Source organism: Poeciliopsis prolifica, unplaced genomic scaffold (assembly GCF_027474105.1).
Source record: "Poeciliopsis prolifica strain line A6 unplaced genomic scaffold, Auburn_PproV2 SCAFFOLD036, whole genome shotgun sequence".
Classification (NCBI taxonomy): domain Eukaryota; kingdom Metazoa; phylum Chordata; class Actinopteri; order Cyprinodontiformes; family Poeciliidae; genus Poeciliopsis; species Poeciliopsis prolifica.
The window spans coordinates 6,205,700-6,222,764 of record NW_026562411.1 but is presented as its reverse complement, the minus strand read 5'-3'; the positions used below and the strand labels follow the sequence as shown (position 1 = coordinate 6,222,764).

At 39.3% G+C, this 17,065-nt stretch overlaps 1 protein-coding gene across 1 annotated transcript in view; it reads right to left on the bottom strand.

Moving 5' to 3' along the window:
- Nucleotides 1-1,541: 1,541 nt before the first annotated feature.
- The window catches only part of fn1a (fibronectin 1a), a 45,128-nt gene continuing 29,604 nt past the window's right edge, over nucleotides 1,542-17,065 (bottom strand). The window contains exons 25-49 of the mRNA XM_055052791.1: nucleotides 13,027-13,299; nucleotides 12,280-12,394; nucleotides 12,100-12,173; nucleotides 11,922-12,011; nucleotides 11,541-11,807; nucleotides 11,338-11,454; nucleotides 10,847-11,005; nucleotides 10,591-10,746; nucleotides 10,286-10,399; nucleotides 9,932-10,201; nucleotides 9,590-9,801; nucleotides 9,181-9,268; nucleotides 8,901-9,086; nucleotides 8,716-8,805; nucleotides 7,512-7,703; nucleotides 7,315-7,404; nucleotides 6,506-6,620; nucleotides 6,171-6,390; nucleotides 5,400-5,570; nucleotides 5,174-5,312; nucleotides 4,912-5,079; nucleotides 4,218-4,343; nucleotides 4,001-4,107; nucleotides 3,012-3,131; nucleotides 1,542-2,766 (exon numbers count right to left, since the gene is read on the bottom strand). Of these exons, the coding sequence (XP_054908766.1) occupies nucleotides 2,698-2,766; nucleotides 3,012-3,131; nucleotides 4,001-4,107; nucleotides 4,218-4,343; nucleotides 4,912-5,079; nucleotides 5,174-5,312; nucleotides 5,400-5,570; nucleotides 6,171-6,390; nucleotides 6,506-6,620; nucleotides 7,315-7,404; nucleotides 7,512-7,703; nucleotides 8,716-8,805; nucleotides 8,901-9,086; nucleotides 9,181-9,268; nucleotides 9,590-9,801; nucleotides 9,932-10,201; nucleotides 10,286-10,399; nucleotides 10,591-10,746; nucleotides 10,847-11,005; nucleotides 11,338-11,454; nucleotides 11,541-11,807; nucleotides 11,922-12,011; nucleotides 12,100-12,173; nucleotides 12,280-12,394; nucleotides 13,027-13,299 (3,728 nt within the window). The 3' untranslated portion in view covers nucleotides 1,542-2,697. The remainder of the gene's footprint in view (nucleotides 2,767-3,011; nucleotides 3,132-4,000; nucleotides 4,108-4,217; nucleotides 4,344-4,911; nucleotides 5,080-5,173; nucleotides 5,313-5,399; nucleotides 5,571-6,170; nucleotides 6,391-6,505; nucleotides 6,621-7,314; nucleotides 7,405-7,511; nucleotides 7,704-8,715; nucleotides 8,806-8,900; nucleotides 9,087-9,180; nucleotides 9,269-9,589; nucleotides 9,802-9,931; nucleotides 10,202-10,285; nucleotides 10,400-10,590; nucleotides 10,747-10,846; nucleotides 11,006-11,337; nucleotides 11,455-11,540; nucleotides 11,808-11,921; nucleotides 12,012-12,099; nucleotides 12,174-12,279; nucleotides 12,395-13,026; nucleotides 13,300-17,065) is intronic.

Below are 17,065 nucleotides of genomic sequence, written 5' to 3'. Positions count from 1 at the left end.
GTAAAACATTACACTTCCTGTTCTCAGGGGGCGTAGCCTAAGTGATGTCATCATTCGACCATAGGGTATTGTCGGGCAGCCGATGATGATCAATCACAGTAACTTTGGTGCCTCTGTGAGTTTGTGTGTAGGAAATATAGCAGTTTATGTTTTTATGGCGTGTAGGTGAACTTTGACCCCTGCTAGCCCCCCTTCAGCATTCTCAAAAACTCACCGTTTAGATAACTTTAGATGGGACATGCCTTATGAACAGACTGACTGAGTTTCAAGCCGATCAATGAAAATCCCTAGGAGGAGTTCGATCAAATACCAACGCTGTAAATGGCAAAAATGGGGTCAAAATCTGAACTTCAATCTAAAATGGCTGACTTCCTGTGGGGTTTAGACCATGGCTCCAAGAGACTTTTTTGTAAGTCCTGACAAGGTACACATGTGTACAACGTTTCGTAATTGTAGGTTAAAGCATGGCTTGGGGCTGATCATTTAAAGTTTTCTAGGGGGCGCTATAGAGAATTTAGGCTACGCCCACCAAATATTGTGATGGATTCCTGTCAGGGAGTGGATGAGGATCCATCCTTGTGAGTTTGCAGCAGCTGGGCCCGAAAATGTGGAACTGAGAGCCAAACGTATGGCGATGGCGTTACAGGTCACTTCGCCACGCCGCCACCACCTGCTCCATCGAAGCTGGTCGGGGTTGGAATCCTCAATACACCAACATGTTCTCTGTGTCTGGGCACAGTTTCATGTTGATGAGGTCAAAGGGGTCAGATAGCGAAAGTTCACAGTAAAACATTACACTTCCTGTTCTCAGGGGGCGTGGCCTAAATGATGTCATCATTCGACCATAGGGTATTGTAGGGCAGCCGATGATGATCAACCACAGTAACTTTGGTGCCTCTGTGAGTTTCTGTGTAGGAGATATAGCAGTTTATTTTTTTATGGCGAGTAGGTGAATTTTGAGCATCTTGGGGAGCTCTACAAGTGTACCAAATTTCATGTCTCTACGATGAAGTAAATGAATAGCAAAGGGTCCTTTGAAAATTTCTAGGTGGCGCTATTGAGCCATTTCTTGTGCAATTTTTGTGACGACTTTAAAATACGTAAATTTGAAAGAGGCTTAAGGCCTCCGCCAAGTTTGGTGAGTTTTTGAATATGATAAAGCCCCCAAAAAGCCAATTCATTTGGAGGGAGAATCGTAATAATAAGAAACAGTACAGAAACAATAGGCCTTCGCAGCGCTTAGCTGCTCGGGCCTAATTAAACAGGTTTCACTACATAGTGTATTAAATACACTTAAATAAATACACTGGTTGAAAAATTTATCTTAATTTTAATATACATGAAAATCTTGCTTCTTTATATGTAATGAACTTTAATACTCTAAGACACATGAATCCTTCAGATAAATTGGTGAAAGAAATGCGAGTTTAAAGAAAATCTGATTAAGACAACATTAACTTACCATAATCCCACCACATACACTGTATCTATCTGTAGTCTGCAACATGTACTAATTTTCTAAAGAGAAAATGACAACCACATTATTTTTCTTTTGGATTTATTAAAAAGGTTCGTTCCACAGTAGTTCATAGTCTGGCAACAACATAACAAAACAAAAGAAAAACCAAAAACAGTAAATAAAAATAAAGTTTACACCCCAAAAATAGCACTGAGCAAAATGCCTAAGTAGAAAGGGATAAATAGAAGTAAAGGCTTTAAAAATGCAAACATGTAATTTAAACAGATTTTGTTTGCAAATTTATCAACAGTTTTGGTCAGTGAGCTTTGAGTTTAATTTTTTTTTTGAAAAAGTTTATCTATTTCCTTATTTTAAGAAAATACTAATTGTCAGCTACAGATAATGTCCACATCTGATGAATTGAAAAAAAAAATGTACACAGTAAAAACGGCTGGCAAATATAATACCACACCAAAAGTAACAGTGCTTATTTTTTAGAAAAGAAGGTTTGTTTAGTTCATTTTTTTTCCCTTTTCATTTAAAAAGCAGAATAGGCAAATGAATTCCTAACCTGCCCAACAGAAAGCAGCACACTGACCACAGAAAGACAGAACACCTGAAAGTAATTTTAAGAAACAATAAAATACTGTATGGCTTTGCAATTCTTCTCATAAAAATATTTTTGATTTGAAAATATTTCTGCATTTGAAAAATGCAAGTTTTTGTAAAATGCTGAATATTGAATTAATTTGTTGCAGTGGCACAAAAATAGACAAGATGTAAATTGCTAAAACAATTTTAAAATGTTTTTTGTATATTTTTGCCTATCTTCAGATATATTTTTATTTTAGCAGAAGAAATAAAGCTTGTAGAATTACTTCCAAACCTTTCTGTGTGCAGTGCAGTATGTTTTGTGCAGTGCAGTATGTTTTGTGAATCCGAGTTTAAGGTGACGTTGCAGTATTTGTGCTGTGAGAGATTTGTGTAAAAAAATGTGAAAGAAAAAATGTAAAAAATTCTCCACTTCTGCTGTAATTTATAGAGAATCAAATCACTCCAGATCTTTGATAAGGCACAGAGTTCTTTAAGGCACAAAATGTAGGTGCGGTGAAAATCCTTAAGGCACAAATGTGATGGAAATGTTGTTTCTTGATGCACCAGGAGGAAACTTCCTTCTTGAAGTGATGACATTTTCAAGGGTTTCACTTCACAATTCCTCCTTTCTTCCCACTCCTTCTCTACTCCAAGGGGCTTTGAGCATCTGCTAGCAGCTCTGGATTTAAACATTCAATTGGACACTGGATGTTCTGTAAGAAAACAACAAGAAAATAGGTTTTAATTCTATCTGGGATGAATAGAATCACAAGTACATTTTTAAAAGGTTCACAATGCAAACCTATTTGCACTAAGCATCTAAGAAATGCCCAAACCATACATATAAAAAGTTAATCAATCATCAGAAAATGAATTCCTGATGCTCAATTCAGTATAACAAAACAGAGTCTCAAAGATAAATTCAATATTCTTTCTAAGAGTAAAAACATCCACTGACCAGTTTACGTAGAGCATTTTCCCGGTAGCGCTGGAAGGCATCTAAGCCACCAGGCTGCAAGACCTCAGCCTCCACATTGGTTTGTCCTCCAGGCCTTCTGCAGTTCTCACATCGCCAGCCCTTTACGAGGAGTTAAATAGCACAGTCAACACAAAATTAAAGCTTTCTGTCCATCAAATATATAAATGTTATGATGCAAACTGAAATCAAATTTCAGGTTTTCCAGCCTGATTAGTGACCAGCTGGTGCCTTTTTTGTGCATCCAGACCAAACAAAGGCCAGCAGACACAAACAATCAAAGAAAAGTTCATACAGTTTATTTTAAGAGTTTTCTAGACAATGCTAAATTATGCACATGAAAATGCAAGATTAAAGAGTGCTGTAAATTTTTTGAAAATTCAATTTTCCAATCAAAATGTACATTCTAATTGCTAAGAGGTTGCTAAAATGACACATCAGCAGATAACAAGAAGCCAAGCTTCTCCATTCTTTTGAACACTTGACATTTTTGAGGATTTTTGAAAAACTCTGTACCAAGTAACTTCAACCTTGCAGAAATAATGACTGATCAAATCTATCAAATTTTCTAAACTTTTTTTTTTACAATTTTGTTTTCTTGCAAGAAATACTGAATCATTCATAACATCTCTATTTTATTTCTTCCAAACTTTACAAAGACACTACACTGAGTAAAAAGCAGCCGTGATGACAAAATGAAAGAGCCAGACACTTTAAAAATGCAGTCTAGGTTGCATTAATCTTTGACCCAAACATTTTTTAGATGAAAAAACAATATTTCAATCAGCATCTGATTGAAAAAAAAAGTTTTCTTCTTTTTTTTTTGTAAAACTCTAAAATGCCATTCATTACTTGCATGTTTTTATCAAACTGATCGGGCAATATAAATACTGAGCTGGAATAAATCTGTTGCATTACAAGGCCTAAAACGTTTGCATTACCAGGACTAAGGCATTACAGCCTCATCTCACCTGTTGTCCTCCATAGCAGGTACAAGTACAGATGGCACCCATATATTCCTTCTGCCACTGGTTCCCAACTTGATACATTTTTCCATCATCGTAGCAAGTGGACTCATCTGAAAAATAAAGCAGAGTAATAAAGATCAACGAAAAACAATTTACATGACAATTAAGGCGGAGTATATAATAATTTGAGATTTAAAGAGTTAAAATTTTGAGTACATACGTGGTTCGCATTTGAACTCTCCTTTGCCGTTGCCCAGACAGGTGCAGCTCATCATATGACCGTTCTCAGCACGACGATCCCACTTTTCTCCAATGTGGTAATTATTACCGTTATCATGGCACCACTCTGTGAAAGGGAGTGGTGGCAAACAAAGGCAGAGAGGATAGAGTTGAAGTGAAGAGGCAGGTGAAAAAGTTCAATACATGTGAGAAGAAGGTCTTTAAAGAGTGCATTTATTTATATTAAACAAATATAGAACTCTCAGTGAAGTTGTCTAATTATGTGTGGAATAAACTTTTTTTTCCCCAGAGTAAAGTACCAAATATAATCCAGTGATTCTGATCCCAGTTCCTGGTATTGTCATGTTAGCTGTTAACTGTTATGGACAATACAAGAAACTGAGTTCTGATGCTTAGACAGAGCAGAGGCTTTGGCATGGGCCTTCAGACGCACTCACACATCTAAAATCTGTTCAAGGTGTCCACCATGAATATCTGCAGCACATAGAGCTCTATGGCATTTAATTCACAGCTAAGGAATTTATACTGAGGATAGTATTTTATGTTTATTGCCAGCATTTAATCTCAGTTGGCTGAACAATACTACATTAATAAATTCCTTTTGTGTAAAAGTGCTGCAATGAGTTATTAAGTGTTTGCAAAGCACTGCAGAGATGGGTTAGTAAGCCACTCACTGGATGAATCACACCTAAAGTGACCACTGCCGAGCCCCAGGCACCGGCACCACAACTTGAAGCCTGTCTCGGACATGCGTTCCCACTCAGAGCCCATCTGGTGGTATGTGTGCGTGAATGTGTCGTAGCACACGTCTCCATTGGTGGTAACAGGAATGTCATCTGGAACTTCAAGAGGAGTCCAAAAAAGAAGTGAATTTATGTAGTCTTGCTAAAAATTTAGATGGAATGTTGACACGGAATTTAAAACAAGATTCTCTACCTGCATTGCCAACAGTAACAACTTCTTCCAGAACTGTCTGTTTGTTTCCATCCTTCACAGCCTCTACGACAACATTATAGGATGCTCCAGAAGTCAGTCCGATCAGGGTGGCGCTGTTGGAGGTGCCTGGCAGGCGCATCTGAGTGTCAAACAAGAAGGAGGCTTAGTTGTGATTGCTACTTTAGATTTCATGTATATTAATATAAAGAAAAATGTCAATGAATACCTGAATGCCTCCTTCCTCCAGGTCTGTAATTGGGCTGCAGGACACCTCGTACTCAGTGGTTTCAGGGACAGGTTGCCAGGAAATGGTTGTGATTGTCTTTGCTTCTTGGGGGAGATCAGTTTCGTTGTCAGGGAAGCCGAAAGCGAGGCCAGGCAGTGGGGTGTCGCTCACCTACCGGTTCCAAAGGCAAAGTTAACTCAGTAAACAGAAGACAAACACATTTCATTTATAAATATTGAAAGAAAATGCATAGGATTGCACATGACAATGACAGTCATTACCATGAGCAAATCTTATACTTTACATATTTGACCTTAAATATTTTGCACTGTAGAACTGAAGTATAAGGAATTCTTGTTAGATAATAGATTGGTGTTAGAAAATGCTTAAGGGTATTTAAAAGGTAAACTTGGTAATTTAAAATAGTAACACAACATTAGAGTTTTCTAAAACAGCAGGTCAAAGTGTTTTGAAAATCCAAACTTGTAAAATGGACACTATAATCTGATCAGTGAATCTCCATGGCTATGAAGCAGACCAAACCTCAGTGCATAAAAGGTTCCATAGCACCATAAGCTTCATTAAAAGGCACTGTGCCTGAAGAATGCAACAATGAATGTATGCACTTAAAATATGTAAATAATTAAAAAGAAAAATTCTAAATCTAAAAAGGTGTTTTAAAACAAAATTTTCTTAGGTTGATTCTTAGTCTTGGTTGACTAAATATATATTATGGGATCAGATTAGGAACGTAATGCAAATATTACACACCTTGACCAGAGGTACTCTGTTTCCATCAGGACCAGCGACAGGAATATAAATCAGGGGCTCTCTGACTGTGGGTCTCCGGCCTTCCTTGGGTCCACCATAGGGGCTAGGAAGTCCAACATTTGGGCCCAAGTTCTGATACTCTGTATAAATGTGCTGCCCCTGCTGGCCCGGTTGGTTCTGACCACTTGTGCCAGCCAGATGGACATAGTTAGAGTCAAAACTGAAAAAAAGGGAAATACATGCAAATGAGAACAAAATGTGCACTAAAAGGTGTTTTAAAATAATCCCAGCTATTTCATCAAATCATTTTCATAAGGTCCTTATTTATGCCTCACATCTTTTCGTTCAAGGTCTCTGGAACATCCAGGATGTCGGTGCTGGGCCGATGGGAAAGTTGCGGCAGTTCAGGTACCAACATCTGATGAACAGTGGAATAGTCTGCAGCTGGCTCTGATTTCACAAAGAGACAGATAAATGTAAGAAGGAAATACTTTAACCACCTTTATCTATACAACATTAAAAACAAATTCTGGCCTAAACTACTCCAGTTAAAATAGCGCATCTAAGCATTTAAAAAAAAAATACAAACATGTAAGATATAGTTAATCTGTCGTTTTTATTTTTAAAAAACTGAGCAATCCATATGATTCTACTACAGCTTTCTTTTTTCTTTTTTGCTAAAGTCACCTGTTTATTGTGCTTTCATTTTCGTCATGACAATCTGGAATTTCACTGCCTTTTGAAGATGCAATTTTGAAAACCAACCAGCTGCTAAAATACATTTTAAATACAAAATATTACCTGAAAAAAATATTCCATTTTATTTGTTTAAACACCACTTGTTTGTGTGATTACACGGCAGAAATCACCAAAAAGATTAACATACTCAATGTGGTTATTTAACATTATTCTAAACCACTAGAGGGCAACACCGACTAGATTAAAAACGCACTAGGTTAAACTATAAATGTAAGACAAGACACCATTAAGTTATGTCTATGATAATGTTTTATTTATGATTTTCAATCTAAATTTACTAATAACAATTATGTTACATGCACAACAGAAACGCTACCATCTTGTAAAATCTAAAAAAACTGTAAAAACAAACAAAAGAAAAAAATATATATATAGTTGAACTTACGGGTTCTGGCCTTGCCCACAAGCGGTGTGCTTCTCAAAGAGTTCTGCAGTGCCACAATCTTAATGACATACTCCGTTCCTGGTTTAAGACCTAAGAACAAATCAAAGCACAAAATTAAAAGTTTTTTTTCAACATTTGCCGAATTTAGTGAAATATTTATAGAATTTGTATTTAGCCTTTTTCATTAGCCCACTCACCATCGATGGTGGCGAAGCTCATGCCTGCGTGAGGTCTAGGAGTCAGCTCGCGAGGCAAACCCCCAGCCTCCTCATAAGTGACATAATAGCCGGTGATCCTCGGACTGTGTGATGGCTCCCACATGAAGGAAATGCTGGTAGGATTCAGTGAGGTAAAGCGAATGTTGGTGGGAGGAATGACTGTTGGTTGAGCTATAAATCAAACAAACAAAATATTACTCAGAAAAACTTGTTTTCTCATCAATTTGAATAGCATTTCTTGATAAATAGCTGACATCTAATCACGTTTTGCTACTTATTATTGTCATCTTCCTGCAACTGCAACAACATAAACTACACCTGATACTTCTACACTCTCTGTGCTATAAACCCATAATCTTTTAAGTTCACAAACAAAAATAATTTAGATTGAAAAGTCAGGAAAGTTTAGTAGAAAGTAAAAAACAAAAAGCTAACCGAAGATGTAATAATATAGCTGATGTTTTCTTTTTACAAAATTTCACAAATACATAATTCACACACTAAGAATCATAATTGAAAATAGACAACAGAGAGATCAGTAAGACTGAAGATGAAAGGACTGAAATGCTGGTTAGTACAGTCCTGGAAATGTTATAGAGGACAAACTGTTTGCATTGCAGATATCCTCAACTGCATAATTAAAACTTCATCACCTATCTTAACTTTGCTTTCATGGTGCACTTTTGAAAAGAGACTGCTGACAGAGTGGTGAGAACAAAAGTAGAATAATTGAAAGGCTTTTGGCAAAATCCTAAATGATCCTGTAAACAATGACCTGTAAACCCCATTTTCAAACATTAAGCTGCGTGTTTTTGTTTTCATTTACCAGGTAAAGTCACGTGGAGTTATTTTTAAAGCTGTACATAAATAAATAATGTTTTCCGGGCAGCTAACGCTAGACAACAAACCTGACAGCCTCTTATGCAAACAGAAACAAACTGGAGATTTCTACTATGCTTCCCTCTCTCCTTTCAAATGTCCAAGTTTCTCAACAACTCTACCAAAACAAATGAACAAAACTAATAGTTGGAGAGAGGTTTTACCTCATACATTTTTTTTAATAATGACTGATTTTTTTTACAGCAACAATAAAATTTTACTGTGGAGTTTTAATAAAAAAAATCTATTTCTGAATATTTCCTTAGTGTAATACATCTGTTTCTGAACACAGGCGATTGATTACCTGTGGTAGCTGTAAGTGTAAAAGGTATGCTGCGTCCATTGCCCTTCAGTGTATAGAGATTGACCTTGTAGGTGGTACCAGGCTCCAGTCCTACAAGTGGACATAAACAAGTTAGTGTATCTAAGTAAGTCTAAAACCAAAACTAGAAGCTTTTTGCATTCTTGTGATTTGAGAAACTTGTCTACCTTTGAGAACGTATGTGCGTGAGTCAGGCCCGATTGTCCTCTGAATGGGAATGTTGCCTGGAGAAGTGGTGGTGGGCGTGGCTTCGATCAAGAATCCAGAGATGGTGTCGACCTTTGTCCTCCAAGTGAGGGTGATGGAGGAATCTTTAACTTCGGATATACGCACACGTCGAGGCGGGCTGATATCTTCACGAAAGTGAGTAAAGGAATAAAGCATGACTTTGCATAATGTTACACCAAAAACTGTCAGTCTTTCAAAATGTCAAAATTAGAGACTAACTTTCCAGAGTGGTGACCTCTCCTTCAACTGGTCTGCTGGTGAGAGAGTTCTTCAAAGCATAAACATAGACTTCATAGGTTGTTGCAATCTATTAAGAGATAAATGAACAAAATGAATTACAGTAGAGACTGAGACAGTTTTGTTTATGAACCTGTTTTGTCACAATAACAACTAAATGTGCAGATCTCCATCTCATTAGTTATTGTGCATGCAAGTTAAAAAAGATGAAAAACTTCCCATTAGAAACATTTATTTTGCAAAGTACTTTGAGGTGATATTTGTTGTGCATTGGTGTTATACAAAGTGATTGAATATTTTTATCAGCTAGCTCACTATAGTCAAGCATTGTATCCATGGCATACCCTAAATACATTTCAAGTGTCTTCTGGTGGATTTCAGTCACACTCACCATAAGTCCAGGGATGTGGGCCTGAGTGGTATCTGGGGCTAGGTTGATCTCCTTGGTGGGTCCACTCTTCTTCTTTGGGTTTACTACAACACGGTATCCAGTGAGGCCCGGAAGACCAGTAATCAGATTTCCCTGACCGGGTGCAGTCCAGCGCATGGTAAAAGACGTTGGACCAACATCAGAGAACTGGAGGTTGGTGGGAGGGGAGATGGCTAGAAGGAGTTAAAAAGAAAAAGAGTCAGAAAGAAATAATGATCTGTGTTTTATGAGCCATAAGTTTTACAAGAAAAAGATAAAACAAGTACTGCAATGCTGGATAAAGTAGTTGTAAAAGTTTCTTACCTGTAGCTTGTGTACCGATCAGAGGAGTACTGGTTGTACCATCATGCATGGCAATAACTTTCACTGTATATTCGGTTCCTGGCTGTAGTCCACTGATAATGGCTGACTCAGCATCTCCTCTCGGAGATGGATACAACTCTCTCTCGCCTTCCTCCGAACTTGAGTACAAAACACGGTAAGATGTGACAAATCCCTCTGGACTATCCCAGGAGATCCGCAAGGAAGTGGAATCAACGTCTGCGAAGGTAAGGTCCTTGGGGCGGTCCACATCTAAAAAGGTCAGATTTGGGGTTTTATTCCTGTTTGTGCATGGTAAGTTACAGTTATCACTTCTCTCTAGAGCAATAGACTTACTTGTCACAGCATTCACCACCAAAGGAGAGCTCTCACCATTTTGACCAAGGGCATTCACACTAAAAATGTATTCTGCAGTCGGCATCAGGCCTGAGAAAGTGAACTCAGTTTGATCTGAAGAAGAAAGCCAAAATGCAGCAATTAAATCTCAACTCATGCTAAAATAGCACATACCATACAAAGATATTTATGGAAGGTTTCCGTATTTTGTCAGGTTTGTGTATTTTATTATAATTTTAAGCAATAGGTGAACAGAGTCTTGCTGCAAATACATTTGGTAGAAAAAGTGAGTTCAAACACTATACCTGGAGCCACCACTTCAGTGAATGACACCCCTTGTCCATTTCTAGGAGCCCCAGTCACCCTGTAGCCTTTGATTGGACCCTGAGCTGGACTCCATCTCACTGTGATGCTGTTGTCATTCACATTTGTCACCTCCATTTCAGAGGGAGAATCCACGCCTAATAAAGGAAAAGAAAGAGAAGAAGAAAGAAAGACAGGTTCTCAACCACAAAAAGCTTAATTGCCACTAATGTTAGTGTGTCTGGTGTGTGTGCATACCAGTCCTGTGTGTAACGTAGATGGGAATGCTAGAAGCAGGACTGTCTCCTCTACCTGTCACAGCATAGACTGTGATAGTGTAATCAGTACCAGGCCTTAAATTGCTGATTGTAGCAGTTGACTTGGTGCCAGGCACAGTAAACTCCTTAGTGTGACCACCTGAGGAAAGCAGCGAAAGTGTCAGACAATTTAATTTTATCTTCAGATCTTTTTGTCAAGCATAGAAAAAAGAAAGACTAATCAGAGATGCTAATTTTTCCTGATTAAATCACTTTTAGGTATGTTCTCTCATTTGTTTAAAACATTTTGAACTGCTGTGAATTATAATAAAAACTTTTAGGGTTACTTTAAAAAAGTAGAAATGTGTAACACAAGTAAGTGCTTTTCTTCTAAAAGACTTTTCTCACTAACAAATCAAACTTAATTTTTGCAGCAAAATACAACTAAATTGGTTCAAATATGCAATCTTTTTTTCATCAATTAATGGTCACCTGACTCTCCGTGAGTAATCCTGTAGTAGCGCACTGTGACTGGCGGCGCGGCCCAACGAACGGTGATACTCGTCGGGGTGGAGTCAAGCACTTCTAGGTCAGTTGGAGCATCAGAAACTGGACAAACAGTAAAATACCACTATTGACATATTTGTGGCAATGTGACCACTTAAAATATAATTAAATACATCCTGGATCCATACTTGTTTTCTGTGTCCCACTGAGCGGGAGGCTCTCTTGTAGTCCGCTCACAGCATAGATGTTGACCAAGTAGTCAGTGTCCGGAGTGAGACCAGTCATTGTAAAGTGGTTTCTTGAAGGTGGTAACCTCTCATCCTTGGCTCTTCCACCACTAATCATCTGATAGCGAACTCGGTATCCAGTGATTCTACTTTGAGGAGGTTGCCAGTGGATGGTGAAGGAGTTTGTCATGATTTCAGAGAAACGCAGGCCAACTGGTGAATCCAGAGCTGCATACAACAAAGGACAGTTAGAGATAATAAGAGAAAACATGTCCACAATGCCAATGCATAAAACAGGATACAATAGACGCTGAGAGTTTGTTTTTTAGAATCTCAAGTCACCTGTTTTCTTGACACCAATAGTAGGTGAGCTCTCTCTCTGCTCGTAAACACACACCACTCTCACCAGATACTCTGTGTTCGGCAGCAAATCTAAGAATAGCAAAAATATCAAAATTAGAAAATGCATCCACTCCTGTATTTGCATGTTCTTGCATCATCTGCGCTCAAAGCAACTTACGTCTTAGCACCACTCTATTTGTATCACCTCCAACACTGGTTTCTGTAATTTCATCATTATCAATGGGGTGGTATCTAAATAAAGAACAGTTCAGTGGTGAGGGTACAAACACAAATTAAAAGGCCTGAGATATAGTAATATACTGTTCAAAAATGCTCAATGTTTTGTTTATTCTTATACCTAATGATGAAACTGTTAATGTCTGAGGTGTTTGGAACTTGAGGAGAAACCCATGTGACCTCAAGACTGTCTGGTCCAATTTCACCAAAGTTCAAATTAGTGGGGGCTGGTACAGCTAGTGGAGAGAAAGGTCAGCTTAATTCAGCATATAGCAATAAAAAAACAAAAAAAACAAAGTGAACAAAGAATCTGTTGTTACCACTGGTCAGAAAGTTATGTTTTTAAAAAGTGACAACAAAAAAAAGACAATAACAAAAACAAAATTCAAGAGTGAAACTATGACATTGCCATATTTTGTCATATGAACAACAGGGTTTGTGTGTCAGTCTGACATTTAACAGCCTGTTTAAATTTAAAGACCAAGAGGTAATAAAAGCGTTTTAATTGAAGCCAGATGGTTCACGCGTACACTGAGGCACAAAATCTTACTAAACTGACAACACAGCATATAAAGCAATTTCACCAGCAATTTTAAAGGTTTTTCATTTGAAGTTCCAGAAAATTAAGGTTGCCAAGAACATTTTTCAATCTGAATATCTAATACTTTATAAAAAATATTGTCTGTGTTTAAATATGCGCAGTCAATTATTTTGTGAATATTGAGATCGATTATATGTTCATTAAGCTCATAATTTAGACTAAAGTTGGTAAAAAGAATAGTTAATGGAACAAACACTGATTTAGAGAGAAAATATCTCAAATAGGCAAAAACATCTGAGAAATCAATGCATAAGTAGGAAATCTTACATGTTTGTTGTGTGAACGTGGTGGGTTCACTCTCGCCGTGCTCTGTTACTGTGGTAACGCTAATGTCATAGTCGATTCCAGGTTCCAGACCATACACCGTGTACTGGCCAGTGGTCGGCGTCACCATGTCTTCAAAAATGGGAATGCTCTCACCAGCTGCAACGACTGTAATCTTGTACCCCGTAACGACAGTGGTGTCAAGCGGCGACCAACGGAGACTGATGGTTGTGTCAGTCACTCCTTCGAAGGTGACGTCGGTCAGTTTTGGGACTTCTGGATGAGTGGGAAAAGAAAGAGCCACACAAGCTTCAGGATGCTAGCAGGTTGTACAGCTAAAATGCACAAGTTTTTCTTTAAAGCTATTCATTTTATTTCATATCCATGTTTTAATGTTTACCCCAAGAGACAGTGTTACATGCTAAAGCTAAAGATGAAGGAGTTCCTAGATCAGATTTATCACATTTTCTGTCTATTTTAGAGCATAATCAGCTAGTTTAGATTTAGTTTTCTAAGTATTACCTGCCAGTTATCAACACAATGAAGGCTAACAACCACATATTCTGACAGACAATCTGTTGTTTGACCTGAAGCCAACATAAAGTTGTTCTGTCTGTCTTTGAAAGCACCTCAAAGCCTACAAGATGTTCTGGCAGGTAGGTATCTGGTTCAGGAGAGGGCCTAGTGTGGGATTGTGTTGTGGGATGCTTTCCTGAATCTGATGAATGAGCAGCAGAAATGGAGCCATTAATCCAGAGAGAAGAGAATGAGGGGAAGAGGACGAGCAGAAATCAATCTTTCTGCCTCTTTTTACTCCTTGGCCTCTCGTTTGTAGCTCCCCAGTTATTTTTCTTTTAATCTGAAAACTTTTTCCATCTTTAATTTTATTTCTTATTGCATATTAGACATTGTGCTTTTTATTTTTTACTGTTTTGTACTCATGTTTTATTTTCCCTGCATCGTATTTAAGTTTCTTCCGCTTATGTTGCTGTTGCCATATTTTTCTGATGGTTTTTCTCATCCTATCCAGCACCTGTAGATGACTTGTAAGCTACATTTTCTTCTTCCTGGATCTCTTATAAAGATACCTCGTTAAAATGTGTTTTGATGCAAAACGATAGAAATAAAATTTTGTCTTTGGAAATGAGTGGAGACTCTAGATTCTTGCTGAACAATGTGCATAGAGGCTGATAAGTCTAAGACTGAGTTTTTTCCACTGATGGGTAAAAATATTAATTCTGTACATTTATGCTTTAGTAAATAAGAATTATATATATTTAAACACCAACTCCTCGTAGACCGCACAGTTGCCCGAGACTGCAAAACCCAACACTCCAACCTGTGCATGGCTTGGATTGAATCCGCATACTTGGATTATTGAATGCTTAGAGATGTATAACATCAACAGGACTCTGAGAGCCTTCATTGCAAACTCGATGAGGCTGTGGAGAACCACCCTTGAAGCCAACTGCAAACCACTTGCACAAGTGTCCATAAAATGTGGCATATACCAAGCATATACCGCTACTGTTCTGCATAGGCCTGAAACCCCTCAGCCAAATTATCAACAAGACTGGCTACGGATACAGACTCAAAAATGGGGCCAATATCATTCACCTTCTCTACATGGATGACATCAAGCTGTACGCCAAGTGTCAACGAGACATCGACTCACTGATCCACACCACCAGGATCTACAGCACTGACTTTGGGATGTCATTCGGACTAGAGAAGTGTGGTCGGCTGATCACAAAGAGGGGGAAGGTCATCCGCACAGAAGGGGTCTCACTCCCACAAGTAACAATAGCAAACATAGAGGACAGTTACAAGTACCTAGGTATACCACAAGCAAATGGCAACCTCGATGAGGTCACAAGGAAAGGAGCCACAGCCAAATTCCTCTAACGAATAAGGCAAATCCTGAGAAGCCAGCTCAATGGCAAGAACAAAATCCGTGCGATAAACAGCTATGCCCTGCCAGTAATCAGATACCCTGTTGGAATAATTAGCTGGCCAAAGGAGGAGATAAAAGCCACAGATATTAAGACTAGAAAACTACTAACAATGCATGGAGGGTTCAATCCCAATTCCAGCACCCTGAGACTGTACACGAGCCGCAAGGACGGAGGGAGAGGACTAGTGAGTGTGAGAACCACTGTCCAGGACGAAACAACTAAGATCCATAAATACATCAGGGACAAAGCCTCAACAGACAATGTGCTCAGTGAATGTCTCAGACAACAGGGAACGGAGGTTGAGGTGCCAGAGATACCATCATGGGAGGACAAGCCCCTACATGGGATGTACCACCAGCAAATAACCCAAGTGGCTGGTATCAGTAAATCCTACCAATGGCTGGAAAAAGCTGGACTCAAGGACAGCACAGAGGCCCTCATCCTGGCCACCCAGGAACAGGCCCTAAACACCAGAGCAATAGAGGCCCAGATCTACCACACCAGACAAGACCCAAGGTGTAGGTTGTGCAAGGAGGCCCCTGAGACAGTCCAGCACATCACAGCAGGGTGCAAGATACTGGAAGGGAAAGCGTACATGGAACGACATAACCAAGTGGCAGGCATAGTGTACAGAAACATCTGTGCAGAATATGGACTGGAAACCCCGAGATCAAAGTGGGAAACACCCCCAAAGGTAGTGGAGAACGCCAGAGCTAAGATCCTGTGGGACTTCCAGATCCAGACAGACAAAATGGTAAGGGCGAACCAACCAGACATTGGCGTAGGGGATAAACAACAGAGGAAAGCCGTTGTGGTAGATGTAGCAATACCAAGTGATTGCAACATCAGGAAAAAGGAGCACAAGAAACTGGCGAAATACCAGGGCCTCAGGGAAGAACTGGAGAGGGCCTAGAAGGTGAAGACCATAGTGGTGCCTGTGGTCATCGGGGCCCTCGGGGCAGTAACCCCCAAACTGGATCAATGGCTACAACAGATCCCAGGAACAACATCAGACATCTCAGTCCAGAAATGTGCAGTCCTTGGCACAGCCAAGATACTGCGCAGGACCCTTAAGCTCCCAGGGTAGAGGACCCGAGCTCAGAGGATAAGAACCACCCGCGGTGGGTGAGAAGGGAATTTTTTAAAATATTGAGCCCTCATTTTGACACCAGTTTAACGGTTGGTTCTTTCCAGAATCCCCTCACCCCCTGTCGCTGCCAATTACATCAACAATCACAGAACAAACATCCGGCACTGTTCTCAAACCAGAATCTTTCCGACTTCTTGTTGTGTGCAAATATTCAACTCAGAAAGAAACTTAACTTGATTGTCTTTCAGCTGTCTTTGTCCTGGCATTGTGATCAGACCGTTAGCAGCCAACGGCTCCCAACCGCTAACGGCTCTGTGATCCAGGTTTCCTGTTTAGACAATCTCTGATGAATTTTCTCCAATGGTGTGCAGAAAAATCACTGCAAACACTGTGATATTCAGGTCACCGTTGAATGTTGAATCCAAACCAGAAACTGCTGCTGCGCAATTGACGCAACGGGGTGTTGCTATGTAACCAAAGAATGAGTGAGTTGCTAGGTAACAATAACTGAATACCAGCTTGTTGTTGTTAAGCCAGGTTTACGTCAGGCAAAGAACGGCACAGACCTTCATCTCTGCAGAAACCCTCAGCCTCAGATGCAACAAATCCACTTTCTTATTCTTATTCTTATACAGTCGGAAATGGTGGCTTCCAAGACATCACCTGGGTTTCCCCTTTTTCTACTTTTGGGCACCATTTGACCATCGGTCCTCGCACCCTGCCGTGCAAGTCCATTGTCCTCAAGAGCAGCTGTCTCCCAAGCGTGGATTTCAGCCTTGGTGATGTATTACCAGCTGAACTGTCTCCAGTGGCCATCAGCTTCAGCTGTAAAGGTTGTTTTTATTCAAACTTCAGCAGTTTTCTAGTTGTCCTTCTGAGGTAGTGACATCAATTTGTGACATCACGCAATTTGATGTCACAAAGAGTGATGCACCCTTTTTGGAGTGAGAATGCATCACTTCTGAATCTACGGTCATAGCTATTGCAGCAGTTGGAG